At 47.0% G+C, this 14,674-nt stretch overlaps 1 protein-coding gene across 1 annotated transcript in view; it reads right to left on the bottom strand.

Moving 5' to 3' along the window:
• Positions 1-1,748: 1,748 nt before the first annotated feature.
• The window catches only part of DENND3 (DENN domain containing 3), a 74,387-nt gene continuing 61,461 nt past the window's right edge, over positions 1,749-14,674 (bottom strand). Inside the window, exons 19-24 of the mRNA XM_090040724.1 lie at positions 13,484-13,644; positions 9,475-9,600; positions 5,121-5,129; positions 4,693-4,801; positions 4,436-4,573; positions 1,749-2,726 (exon numbers count right to left, since the gene is read on the bottom strand). Coding sequence (XP_089896850.1) covers positions 2,526-2,726; positions 4,436-4,573; positions 4,693-4,801; positions 5,121-5,129; positions 9,475-9,600; positions 13,484-13,644 — 744 coding nt within the window. The 3' untranslated portion in view covers positions 1,749-2,525. The remainder of the gene's footprint in view (positions 2,727-4,435; positions 4,574-4,692; positions 4,802-5,120; positions 5,130-9,474; positions 9,601-13,483; positions 13,645-14,674) is intronic.

The raw sequence follows: 14,674 nt of genomic DNA, 5'->3' as shown, positions 1-14,674 counted from the left end.
ACCACAGTTGGAGTACTGCGTCCAGTTCTGGGCACTGCACTTCAGGAGGGATGTGGGCAGCATTGAGGAGGTCCACAGGAGGACCACTCGCATGATCAGGGGGCAGCAGGGCAGGCCCTACGAGGAGAGGCGACGGGACCTGAGCCTGTTCAGCCTCCACAAGAGAAGGAGGAGGGGTCTGGTGGCCATCTATAAACTGGCCAAGGGGGACCATCAGGCAATGGGAGAGTCCCTGTTCCCCCGAGCACTACTGGGAATAACAAGTAACAACCGTCACAAGCTGGCAGAGGGCAGATTTAGGTTAGATATCAGGAGGCGCTACTTCGCAGTCAGGGCGGCTAGGGTCTGGAACCAACTTCCAAGGGAAGTGGTGCTGGCTCCTACCCTGGCGGTCTTTAAGAGGAGGCTAGACAGACACCTAGCCGGGGTCGTTTGACGCCAGTACTCTTTCCTGCCATGGCAGGGGGTCGGACTTGATCTGCTCAGGTCCCTTCCGACCCTAGAAACTGTGCTGCCTGCACAGTAGCTTGTTACTACTGTGCAGTAGCTTGTTACTAGCATGATAGCGTCCTGTGGCACAAAGCGTGATGCAATGCTACTGCGCAGTAGTAATGAGCTACCGTGCAGTCAGCATCACCAAGTAGCTGTGCGGGGACACTACCACGCAGTACTGCTCAGTCACTTTGCACTTGTAAGTACTAAATGGCTACATGGTCACAACTGCGCGGTCAGTCTTGTGTAGATGTGGCCTGTGACTCTCATTCTAGTCTCTCTCAGCTTTCTCAGGATTTGCAACGTGTTGATGGAGAATCCCCAGCTGGCCTACAGCAGCCCCTAGCATGGGAGTCGCTTGGTCAGGGGCAGGGTGGGGAAAGCAGCAGCAGCCCCATGCTCCAGAAGTTGTTAGCAGACAGGAAACTTCTTGGGAATCAGTGCTACCCAGAGATCATGCATTATGCATAGCCTGGTGCAGAAATGGTCTCAGTTTCAAGAAGCCACAGCTTCATCCTTTGCTCAGGAAATGCTGGTCACTGATGGGAAGGTAGGTCTTCTGTTTCTTTAAAAAAAGCCATTAGTCAGGAGCTAAAATTCCAAAATAGTGTTTAATATTCTTATTTTCCAGAAAAGGCACAGTTTCAGCTATTATAAAGTGACAATCCCTTTTTTCAGGTGAATAAAAAAAAGACTTAAAATAGTTACATAGGCTATATCATCAGGAGTACTGCATACAATACTTCCATCAAGCCTACAGTGCTATAATTTTATATTTGTTACAAAAATAGCAGCTGATTTTCTTCATCTATTTACAGTATTTCATAGTATTGCATATTTCTACAGAGATATATACAACCACTCTGCATACATATATGGTTTCTCAACTCAGATCCGCCTATTTCTGACAACTATCAACATTAGTATCTTCTAATCATAATGTTTAACCTCAGGATTACCATAACGTCTTGGAAGGAAATGATTAAGAAACTTTGCTCCTGGGGAACTCCAGACGACAAAACAACGGCATTTACCGTCCGACAATACAATGGTATTTACTTTCAGTAACAATTTTGCATTATCTGTTAAGTAGTCTTGTGACTGACTGAAGAGTCGAATGTGAACTCCTTGTTAGATATGGGCTGCGGTTGCTCATTGCAGACAGTCTCACTAAGGGGGTGGTGTGGGATCGTGTGGAGTGAGTCACTTTTTTGCACAGTAACAAAAGCATTGCTCCTAGCAGCAGGCACGGGTGATACTGAAATGTAAGTATACTAAATTAAACATTTCAAAGGAGGAACTGAAGCGGCAGTTTCATCCTAAGCACACCAAAGATCTTTCAAGTATTCCTAAAATTGCCTTCCTCCAAGAAGTGCAAAAGTAAACAGTTACTTGAAAATATCCAAATCTCTTACCACTTCTAAGTGCTAGTACAGAAATCTATGTCTACATGTGCACGTTCAATAATACAGCACCATCGATAAGCAGACGGCAGGAATGGCTAGTTACAGTCACTACATCAAATTTAAGTTTCTTTTTCAAATAAATAGGTCCCACTGTTACAAGCTGTCCAGCAGGCAAAGTATCATCATTAAGAGCAGTATTTTTGCACAATTTTCTCTCCCTGTTGAGAACAACCTGAAATGGAATTACTGGATCTATTATTTCCTGGCTGAAGTCAGTTTACATAAGCAAAGAATTTGGCCCAAAATGTCGATGCTAAATAATAATGCTAAAATATACATATGCAAAATGCATACTGACGTCTAAAAGCCAATAACTTCTCGTCCGTTTTCCACTTTTTATTCTGTCGGCGGGTAGAGGCTGACCTAGGCAAGGGGCAAACAGAAATTCACTTGGGAGGTTCAGTTTACCACAGTGGTGTAGTAACCGCTCAAATAACTAAACTTCTACATTAGAAATAACACTGATGGACGGTTAAGAACCGAGGAGTGAAGTGGGAGTAAACAAAACCAAAACTAGCAAGTTTTCCAAAAGAGGAATTTATAAAACTGTATATTTGGAAAATGAAACTATTCAACTTTCCAAATAGCGATCTTCCCTTCTTCCTTCCCAGAGCCGCTGAGGACGTATCTGTTCTCTGCAGAGCACAGGGCCTTCACCGTGTCCGCATGGCCCACCAGCTCCTTCTCCACCCTTTTCCTTTCAATGTCTACCACGTAGATCTTTCCTTTGATTTTGCCCTGCGATAGTCCTCTGCTGCCAATCCAGAGCTGAAAAGAAATAACAGCTTTTGAAGCATTATATATTCCCAGTTGGTTTAAGGATACAGCTGAAACAGAGGAGTTGTTCTGTCACCCCCAGGAGACGGTCATTGGCTTCTCTACCCAAGTTTGAAAAGAGGCTTCCCATAAAGTGGCTCACTGAAGATAGTTCTTTGTACTTTTTTCTGTATATGCACTATAACACATGTTAACTAAAGTTTGCTAGTTAGAAAGAAGACCATTTTGTCTGCTTTACATACACAACTGTCTTGGGTTTTTGTTCCAGAAAGACACAACATACAATGGCTAGATTTTTTTTTTTTTTTTTTAATTAAAAGGCATTTAGAAGTAAGTTTATAGCAGACATCACTGTCATTTTTAGCACCTGGCAGGCCACTTTGGCACAGCCTGGCTTCCCAATAGCTGCTATTTCACTACCTAGAGCAGAGCTATGAGGTTTACTACCCACATCCCACTTCAGGCAAGAGTGGGGACAGGACCTGTTGGCCTGCTGATTGTTGGCAGGATTAAAGAGGAGGACTGAATGCTCAAGCTGAGGAAGGGGGACGGTTGGGTGTTTGCCAATTTTATTTCTGTACAAGTGAACTGGACAATGATACTGTTTAAGGCATTAGTGGGCTCTGAATCGATGGAGGGGAAGAGGGGTGAAGCTCTGGAAAGTGTAAAAGAGATAATGCTCTGGGTTTCCAAGGAATTTGTTGGTCACTCAGTTTGGGGGCTCTGTCCGGATGGCTTCTTTCTCTGGTTTGCCACATCAGATCCTGGCGCCCATAGCAGAGGGGCTTCCCAACTCCAAAGCAACACACATTTTGCGGAAGAAGGAGCGATAAAAGGTTCCAACTGGGATTATTTTAGGAAAATTAACTACTGATTTTCTACCCAGGGAAATATTTGTGTCATTAATTATGGAAACAGATGGCAATGAGGGGAGCTTTTTAGTCCCTTTTAGCCATCTTTTGTTGGGCCTGTAGTGTGTTGAAAAAGACCAGCTAATCAGACTTTACTTTTGTACATTAGCCCATGGGTGTCGGTGTCTCTTGAGTCAGGGGGGCATGTGCCCCCCCCCGACACCAGTCAGCAACCGGGGGATGAGGTCCCCCGCAGCTGATCCTGCTGGCAGGGGGTGGGGAGTCCCCCTGCGACTGATCCTCCCGCAGCCACTTCCGGAAGCTGCACAACCTCTTTTCTCAGCGGCCCTGCTCCCCGGCCAGTGCTCACAGGGGGGACACTGGTGCTCTTGCCTGCCCACCGGCTATACAGGGAACACAGCCTGACAGGGGGTGCACCGGGGCTCTCAGGGGGTGCACATGCATTAGTCCCTTCTTGGTCGCCCCTGCATTAGCCTCTTCTTGGTCTTGGTCACCAGAACATGAGGGATTAAATATCAAGGGACCCAATTCTTTGTTGCATACTGTTCACTGGTCTGTGGCTAATAAAGCCATTGCACAAATCATCATGAATAACAATTTTGGCTTTGCTTACAATTTTGTAAATATCCAACGAGTGGTCAATTATACATGGCTGCCATTAGCTTAGCTGACTCCAAAGTGGTACCTATGTCTCAGATCAATTTGAATACAACTCAGTAACAGAAAAAAAATCAGGCAACAAAACTTGAAAGAGAGACACAAATTAGTACTATGTTGCATATCAACAAAAAGAAACATGTGACAATGAAGGTTTAATGAATATCTCACCTGATTTTTCACTTTTATCATGCAGGTGATCTCAGAGCAATCCTGAAGATGAATCTTTTGAGGTTTGCTTGAGAGATTTGTTGTATTCCAAACACACAGGTCACTGCTACCAAAACACGATGTCCAGACCTCATCTCTCTAAGGCACAAAGAACACAGCCAGCCTTAGCCGTGCTCTTACAAATATATCTCAAGAAATACAGCACTGTTTATAAAGCAGACTTCCTTGAAATGGAATTAGCAACCTAAATTTAATACCTCGAGAAACAGCTGGAAGCAGAGAAAATGTGAACGCATATCTTTCAGGTTCTGTTCAATTTTCATTTCCTGTTGAAGCCCATTTGTTGACACGGCCAGTATGCAGCTGCTCGCACCTTCAGTATTAAAGAGATGATGTTTAGTAGTTAAAGTGGAAAGGAAGGCATGGGTAAGTGTATACACACCGAGAATGTGGGGCCACCAGTCATAGCAGCAAGAGCTATAAACTATTAGGGCTGTGCAAAGCTTCGGTACCCGATTCGATTCAGAGGAGAGTCGGTCTGATTCAATGGCTGAGTCTCTGAATTGAATCAGAAGACCCTTTAATCTCTCCGAATCAAATCGGAAGCCTCTGAATCAATTCAGAGAAATCAGACAATTTGGTCATAGACACTGTTTTATATGTTTTTTCACGTACCTTGAGGTACTGGGTGCAGCTCATGAAGGCCGAGATGGCGGGGTGGAAGGAGCGTCCCACAGGAGCATAGGCCCCCCCCCATGCTCGGCGGTGGACCCAGAAGTACACCCGGTCCACTTCCAGATCTGCTGTGGAGCATGCAGGGGACCCCCTCACTCCCCAACTCGGTCTGGGGGGCACCTGGGGTTCCCCCACAGGCAAGCACTAAGCCAAGGGGGGTCCCCCACATGCTCAGTGTCGGATCCAGAAGTGGACCAAAAGTATTTCCAGTATACTTCCAGGTCCACCACCAAGCGCATCGACACCCTACCCCCACCCCGCACGCCCATGGGACACTCCATCTGCCCCACTATCTTGGCGTTCACAAGCCATGCCTGGTACCTTGACATGCGTAGAAAAAACATTTAAAGCTGCGTCTATGGCCAAATCACTGATTCTCCAAATCAGAATCAAGTCTTCAGATTCAAATTGGGCCAAATCGAATCAGGACAGTGATCCAAATCAGCAAATTGAATCACTGTCCCCCAAATCAGGCCGAATCCGAATCAAATACCGTCCGCTTCGCACACCCCTATAAACTATGTCATTTGCTCTTACTTGATTTCTTACAATACGGCCACACAGCTGGGAGCCCAGGGCTACATCCAGCCTGTAAAGGGTTAGCTCTCAGCCCCTGGGCTCTAGTCTGGGCAGCACTCCCCTCCATCAAATCTCCTACAGCTGCCAGGTGTCTCTCCTCCACTAGCTTCTGCTGCACATCCCTACCCCTAGGGGTGGTGTGGGTGGCATGGCACAGCACGACCCGGGGAGCCCCCAGTATAGGGGCACCCATATGGTGCAGCACAGCACAGGGAGAGCCATGGCAGAGGGAAGTCTGAGCCACGTGACGCACAGCCCACACTGTGTCAGGCCCAGACACTCAAAGTTAGACAGTTTAGAGGGAAAGAAGGGGAGGAGAGGTCAGGCAGATATTTGTAGATCTCTTCTGTTCTCAGGAGTGCACAAGTATTTGCACCCATAGATCTGCTGGCTGACCTACTCCTGGGGGACGGGGAGACTACTGCCACTGCTGGCCCGCTGAGCAACCCTTGCAAAGCCAGCAGACGAAGGCACTTAAGGGAGCCCACCCCTGCCCCAGCCCTGGCACAATCTGTGGGCAAGGCAAGAGCCCCCAAGGGGACACTTGCCTGCCTGTGCACTAATGCCAGGAGCCTGGGCAACAAGCAGGACGAGCTCGTCCTCCTGCTCAGTGCAAATTATGACGTCATTGGGATAACGGAGACCTGGTGGGACTCCACCCATGACTGGACCATGGGTATAGAGGGCTGTACCCTGTATAGGAGGGATCGTGTTGACAAAAGAGGCGGGGGTGTAGCTCTCTATGTGAAGGAAAGCTACATGTCCCTGCAAGCTGATGTTGGCGACCGGCATGGACAGCTAGAGACCCTCTGTAAAAATTCGTGGGGAATACGGCACGGGGACACAACGGTGGGAGTCTACTACAGACCTCCCACTCAAAGTCCCGAGCTTGACCAGGAGTTCGCCCGGCAACTGACTGAGGCCGCTTGCTCCAGGACCTTGGTTGTCATGGGTGACTTCAATTACTCGGACATCTCCTGGGAAGATCACTCAGCAAAATCCGAGCGGTCGCAAAGCTTTCTCTCGTGCGTGGATGACTTCTACCTGACTCAAGAAGTCTACGGGCCAACGAGAGGCAAAGCACTGCTCGACCTGGTACTGGCTACAGGAAATGACCTAATCGGCGACCTAGTGATCGATGGGAAGCTGGGTGACAGCGACCACGAGCTGATCACCTTCACCATCTGCCGTAAAGCTGGCAAGTCAGTCAGCAACACAGAAGTCCTTGACTTCAGAAAAGCCGACTTTGACAAGCTCAGGAGGATAGTCGGTCAGGCCCCTAGAGACCACGAACCCAGGGAGATGGGAGTTCAAGAAGAGTGGTTGCTTCTCAAGGAAGCGATCCTCAATGCACAAGCTAAATCTATTCCAACACGGAGGAAAGGCAGCAAGAAGGCACAGCAGCCCTCCTGGCTCTCCAGGGACCTAGCGGACCTCCTGCGGCAAAAAAGGAAAGCCTACAAAGGATGGAGGATGGGATTCACCTCCAAGGAGGATTATTCTGCGCTGGTCCGGTCCTGCAGGGCACAAACCAGGAAAGCCAAGGCTGCAACTGAACTCCAACTAGCTTCAAGCATCAAGGACAATAAAAAGTCCTTTTTCAGATATGTGGGAGCCGGAGGAAAAGCAAGGGCAATGTTGGACCCCTGCTAAACCAGATGGGGCAACTGACAACTGACGCCCAGGAAAAAGCCAACCTATTAAATAGGTACTTTGCGTCAGTCTTTCATCAGTCACACGGGATGCCCACGCCTGCTATGGGACAGGGAGATCCGGGTGATGGGGATCCCCTACCCTCCAACAATGCTGACCTCGTGAAGGAACACCTTGAGAAGCTGGATACCTTCAAGTCAGCCGGCCCTGACAATCTGCACCCCAGGGTACTCAAGGAGCTGGCGAGCGTCATAGCCCAGCCCCTGGCACGGGTCTTTGAAAACTCCTGGCGCTCTGGTGTAGTGCCCAAAGACTGGAAGAAGGCCAATGTGGTGCCGATCTTCAAGAAAGGGAGGAAAGTGGATCCGGCTAACTACAGGCCCATTAGCCTGACTTCTATCCTGGGGAAGATCTTAGAAAAGTTTATTAAGGAGGCCATCCTTGAGGGACTGGCCCAGGCTAACATCCTAAGGGATAGCCAGCACGGGTTTGTTGCAGGTAGGTCTTGTTTGACCAATCTCATTTCCTTCTATGACCAGGTGACCTATCACATGGACAAGGGAGAAGAGATTGATGTCATATATCTTGACTTCAAAAAAGCTTTTGATCTGGTATCCCATGATCACCTCTTCGCCAAACTGCCCAGTTGTGGCCTTGGCTCCACCACGATCCACTGGCTGGGAAATTGGCTCCGTGGTCGGACCCAGAGGGTTGTGATTGATGGCAGTCACTCATCAAGGTGCCCTGTGACCAGTGGGGTCCCTCAAGGCTCTGTCCTTGGACCCATCCTGTTCAACATCTTCATTAAAGATGTGGACATTGGAGTCAGGAGTGGACTGGCCAAGTTCGCCGATGACACCAAACTTTGGGACAAAGCATCCACGCCAGAAGATAGGCGGGTGATCCAGGCTGACCTGGACAAGCTCAGCAAATGGGCAGACGAGAACCTCATGGTGTTTAACACCGAAAAATGCAAGGTTCTCCACCTTGGGAAGAAAAACCTGCAGCATCCTTATAGGCTCGGCAATGCTACGTTGGCTAGCACTACAGAAGAAAGAGACTCGGGGGTCATCATTGACCACAAAATGAACATGAGCCTGCAATGCGATGCTGCAGCTAATAAAGCGACCAAAATGCTGGCTTGCATCCATAGATGCTTCTCGAGCAAATCCCGGGACGTCATTCTCCCCTTGTACTCGGCCTTGGTGAGGCCGCAGCTGGAGTACTGCGTCCAGTTTTGGGCTCCACAATTCAAAAAGGATGTGGAGAAGCTTTAGAGAGTCCAGAGGAGAGCCACGTGCATGATCAGAGGTCAGGAAAACAGATCTTACAATGACAGGCTGAGAGCCAGGGGACTCTTTAGCCTGGAAAAGCGCAGGCTCAGGGGTGATCTGATGGCCACCTATAAGTTTATCAAGGGTGACCTCCAGGATCTGGGGGAACGTTTATTCACCAGAGCGCCCCAGGGGATGACAAGGTCAAACGGTCACAAACTCCTGCAAGACCGTTTGAGGCTGGACATAAGGAAGAATTTCTTTACTGTCCGAGCCCCCAAGGTCTGGAACAGTCTGCCAGCGGAGGTGGTTCAAGCACCTACATTGAACACCTTCAAGAGACATTTGGTTGCTTATCTTGCTGGGATCCTATGACCCCAGCTGACTTCCTGCCCTTTGGGCAGGGGGCTGGACTCGATCTCCCGAGGTCCCTTCCAGCCCTAATGTCTATGAAATCTATGAAATCTAGGGCAGACACTCAATGAAGTCTTAGAAAAGTAGGGCTAGAAGGGTTCTCAGGTCATATCATCTAACTCCCACCTCAAGGCAGGATCACCCCTGACTAAACCATCCTAGACAAGTGTTTCTCTAACGTATCATTAAAAACTTTTGTGAACAACCCTCACAAATACCAGGCTCAATGCCCCAAATACCAAAGACACCCTGTGTGCCACTGGTAAAGGAAGTGGACAAGGGCACTGTCAATGTCCCAGCTCTGCAAGGACAGAAAGTTTGTTAATATACAGTCAGGAGATCCCGTTGACGCATGAAGAACTTACAGCACCATGAAGAACTTACAGCCAGTCATTATGGAGTTTGATAGAAGTGAGGTTTTGGCAGGGCAGCTGAAATATATCGTTTACTTTCAAAGTGCTGATGTTCCAAGCAATCACCGTCCCATCTAAACTGCATGAATAAGCTTGGCTGTTAAAAAAAAAAAAAAATACAGATTGAAATCAAATGCTGGACATTCAAATCCAAAACTGAGACTTTAAGCCACGCTCTGAGAGAAACCCCATTTGCTGGAAAGATGCCGCATCTCATGTTCGAGTCCAACTGATGGCACTACCTTGGTTTCAGGGTTTAATCATCTTCACTGCGATGGAAGGGAGTAATGCTGAGGCTGGATTTATAAATCCAGTGAGTGAGTAATGCCAAGGCTCTAAGTGTGCTGCATGGCGGCCCCTTTATATCTTGCTCTTTTTGCCACATACTCTCTTCCCCCCCACCATTGCTGACTGGTGGAGGGGGCCCCCACAGCCCCACCTCTCACTCCTGATTGGCCTAGAGGCAAAAACTATGGTTAAATATGCTGCAGTTTTTGGTCTCCTGCGCTGATTGGCCAAGGGCCCCCGGCAGCCCAGCAGCTCACTCTGCTGATCAGCCAGGAGGCAAAAACCATGTCATATTTAAAACTACAGTTTTTGCCTCGCAACCAATCAGGAGCAAGCAGTGTGGCCACCAGAGTCCCTTGGCCAATCAGACGGCAAGGCAGGATGTGCACAGTGCAAAGGGCGAGATTAAAGGAGCTGCTGTGCGGTGCACTTCTGGTGCGATTTAGGGAGGGCAAATCCTCCACCAAAAACAGACTATGGTCCGGTGGTCAGGGCGTTTTGCTGGGAGGGAGGGCCTGTGGGTTTGAATCACCACTCCCCTTCCAGGAATGTTTTAACAGAAAATTAAATAAAAAGAAAAAAAAAAAAAGGAAAGAGTGTAGCCTGCTCAGCCTTTTGAAAGACAGGCTATAGGTGCCAAGCACTGAAAACATTAGGCATTGCTGCCCCCAACTCAATTCCTTAACTGAATCTTGCGATATTATCCGTAAGTGTTTCAAAATTGGGTCACAGGATTGTAAAGTCTCAAATTTTGAAATCTAGTTTATTAGGCTACTACAGTGATCTGAGACGCCTTTATGCATTATGAACGAAAATGTGCAATATTTATACCAAACGAGAAAACTGAATGAGAACCATTCTCCTCTAACTCTGCTGTGTATTACTGGCTATGAAACTCCCGACTCTCCCAAGTTAATATATATATCAAAATCATTTTTCCATTGTGATTGCATGTAGGAAAAATATACTCTATCATCCTATTTAACATACATGAACCAGACAAAAACATCTTTCTTCAGAGTGGGGTAGTAGCTACTGAACAAAACAATGCACTCTTTGCTTCTCTGTAATGAAAAATAAATCAAGAACTGTGCTGTAAAAGGCTACTCAGTTATACACATGCAGCAAAAATGGAATGGCTTTGAAAATGCAACTGTGTCGACCCATAACTGAATGCCTCCAAATTCCCATTGCTCTCATCTCTGTCCAACAATTGTCTTACATATTCTGTTTCAAAAAGCGTAAGATTTACTTTAAAAAGGGAATTCTCTGTTTTACTAGATATAACACAGATGCTTCCCTATGGGCCTTAATAAAGGCTTGCTTTACTGGTAGGCAGCCTCTCTGTTTCAAGTGATGAACTCTGTCCAAAACTTTTGAAAATTAGTAATTTGTTTCCTTTGTGGATTCTTTTCTCCTTTAACACATGCTAATGCTTTGCCCTTATTTTTCAGTTTGAGATTTCAATCATCATACTGTGTGGGTTGGCTCTTTAACTGGTCTTGTGTCACCACAGTCTGGCCTAGATTCTCAATTCTCTGAGCCTGCTTCGTACCAGTCTAGCTGCATGGAAATATCTTCCATTTTGTTCAAGCAGCCAGAAGAGGAGTCCTGTTGTGTAGGTGCATTTCCCTGGGGTTTAAGAAAACCACAGAAATTCCATGTCAAAGCTGCTTCCTGGTGCAAGGCACATAACCCACAGTACTCCGAGTCTCAGATGATCCCTAGTGCTCACAATGGCCCTTGTATGTAACTGGCAGCAAATATAAGATAAAGCAGTTTCCAAGAAAGCAGGGCTATTTTAGAAATGAAGTCACATTCACAAGAGATAAATTTACATATAAGGTATGCTAATAAAGCTAATTAAAGAAAATAGAGTTGGGTGGGTGTTTCAAAGGCCTCCTTTCATATACCTGCACACCTTTCTCTTGAAGTTAACATTAAATCGAGGAGCTGATTAATCATTGCAGAAAAATTAGGTGTCATGGAAATATCCAAAGGCAAAGTTACTTTGTGATATGCGTGGATGTTCTCCTAAATTAGGTTTACTATTGAGGTATTTAGTCTCTGATTACAGCTAGCGCAAAGCTGTGTTAAATTCGATTGTTCTCCTGCCTGTATATGTTACAGTATTTGACATAAATGTAATTTTGAGGCATCTTTAAATTTCAGCTAAGGTCACATTAGTAAGGCAGTAATTACCCTGAACTGCCTACAACTGTTCATGCTTAGGGACAATGGCAGAGAATTACATTGGTCTTAGTTTGCTTTGTGGTCCTCTACATAGACCGTGCCACAGGAAGCCTGGGTCTGGACCAACAATGATATACGTACACTTTAAAAGAGGCCTAAACACCTAGCTGATCAAATCATTAGGAGACAACATATCAGATTAATCTTCTATCCAAAACGGATGCAAGAATGTAGTCTAGTAAATATGTACCTTTGGAGAGGTCAGGAAGCTACCAGCATAGTGCAAGCCCCCTAGAAATGAAGGGGGCAACTTACGTTAATAACCAGATTGGCAAAGGCACTTATACCTGCTAGAGAGCATGGCTTCTGTCTTCGGTCTTCTCTGCTACAAGAGGGTGCATCTTCACGTGTGCTTTACCATGGAGTTGACTAGTTAGCTGCATGGTAAAAGTATCACCATCTACATGTGCACCCATGTGTCTGGGACAAGTACTATTCTACAGTGGTGTAATTCATGCTACCACAACGCACTTGTAGATGGCGACTGTGGCTGGATGGGGTGCGAGGGTGGTACAGTGCGGAAGCTGCCTGCTGCCTAACCTTGTACTGTAGCATCCTCACGCCCCAGCCGGCCCCAATGCCACCCAGAGCTTGGGGCTGACCCCCTGAGCCCCCTGCCAACCCAGAGCTGCTCTGCCCCAATTCAACGTGCTGCAATCCCAGACACGTGTAAATACTGAGCCCGAGAGAAAAAACTCCAGCGCAAACTGAGCCAGAGGTTATTTCTTTGCCCTAATTTCATGTTTAGATGCACCCGGGGTGCGGCTGAATCACCCAGCTAAGGAGGCTGGGTATACCAAGATGAGAGGGGAATGCAAGAGGCCCAGATGGGCAAGGGATGGAGCCTGAGGCTGCATCTAGACCCTTCACCTGGCTAAGCACTGTGTCTTTGGATTTAAGGTATAGGGTAAGAACAGGTCACGGTTCTAGTATTGTCTTTTGCTTGTTTTATACCTCTCTCAACACATGGCAGCTGGTCTCTTATGCTCGTTCTGCTTTTATAATAAATTATTTTGTTGTTCATCTCCTTATTGGTTGCCTGTGGAAGGAGGGACTTTCTGGATTCCAGACTAACCCTCTCCCTAGAGAAGAGGAGAGTTCTTCCATAATCCATAAGCGAGGGGCCACTTGGGGCCAGCAAAGATCCCTCACTGCAGCTGCAGAGTCCAGGTACAATGGGAGAGGATCTGAGGTGGAGAGATAGAGACCCATTTCAGGGCAACTTCAGTCTGTTCGCTGGGATGAGCGACAGCATAGCAGAGAGCAGCTCTGGGCTCCAGGGGCCCCGGAATGGTTTTGGGATGATTGGCATAGAGAATCCTGTTCAAAATTCTTTTCCATACAATTTTCTCATCCAGATTCACAATGTCCAGTACAAAGAATGTTTCCCCTATTTACTTGTATGCATATGAAGAAATCAAACTTGTAGTCAGGTTTACCTGGGTATACTGTTCCTCTGCTCTACAACGATGTCCATCACATCAGAACGGTGGTCATTTAGTTGCTTATTGCAAGACATACTGTGTGTGTTGATTATGTAAATAATGGAGTCTTGAGACCCAATCCATACTTGGCTCTGTTCTACCATTACCATACAAGTCTATAAAAAAAAAAATGCAAATTTTAGAAAGTGCAATTCAAAAGGCAATCACTCTTCAGAGCAGACTGCAGAAATATGATACAACAGGAATTGTTTCCTGGTGGTTAACACCAGCAATATAAAACCACACCCCGCATGGTTCCCAGCTTCACTGTAGCCAAGACCTATGATTACTAAGCATCCGTGGCTTGAGAAATGAGGAGTGGTCTCGACTGAATTTCCAGAGATGATCAGGACACTATCACAGCATCCCTTGGTCTTCTTCCCTCTTGACAGAAGGATGGAACAATCCTGCTGCAGGAGTCCTGCTGCAAACATTACCTACCTTCACTACATCCTTCATGTTGCCTTTCATTTTCGTAAACTTGTCCACTTGCTCACCCAGGGCCCTTCTTCTGCGTCTAGGCATCTGCCACTGGCCTCCTTTTTCCTCTATCCATTTCCCCCCACTGTCATCATTACTCTTCTACAGTTCTCACCAGCTTTAGCTGCTCCTCACCCCTTTTCCTCCCACATGCAAAAACTCAGATCCCACATACACACCCTCCCTCCAAGTCTTGCCACTCACCTCTGGTGATGTATAACCCAAACCAGCCCTCACACCAGCCCTTGCCAGTCTTGTGTCACAATTCCAAGCTTCATGCCTTGCCTGCCCCTTACACCTCCCCCTCCCTCGCTGACACTGGGATGCCCAACCATTTCTACAAAAGACCACAGCTATCTCTAACCTCTTCATATCTCACTGTCTCCTATACCCAGCCTCCCCAGTCTTTGCTGCTTCTCTACCCACCCCTTTCTCTGCTTTTGAACACTACTGTATTCAGTTCTCCTATCATCTCCCTCTCCACACTGTTGCCATCTACTGTCCTCCACTGATTTCCCAACCCCTCCACCTCAGCCTTCCTTTTACTTTCGCTCCTGACTCACTCTTCCTCCTAACAGTTGCCAAGTTCTTCCAAATACCTATCATAAATCTCCCTTGTCTCAATGTATGTCCATTAGTATTTGCTCTGCCTCTGTAGACACAGGA

This window comes from Crocodylus siamensis, chromosome 3 (genome assembly GCF_052110815.1).
Source record: "Crocodylus siamensis isolate JL-2025a chromosome 3, ASM5211081v1, whole genome shotgun sequence".
NCBI lineage: Eukaryota > Metazoa > Chordata > Crocodylia > Crocodylidae > Crocodylus > Crocodylus siamensis.
This window is presented reverse-complemented; position numbering and strand designations above follow the sequence as displayed.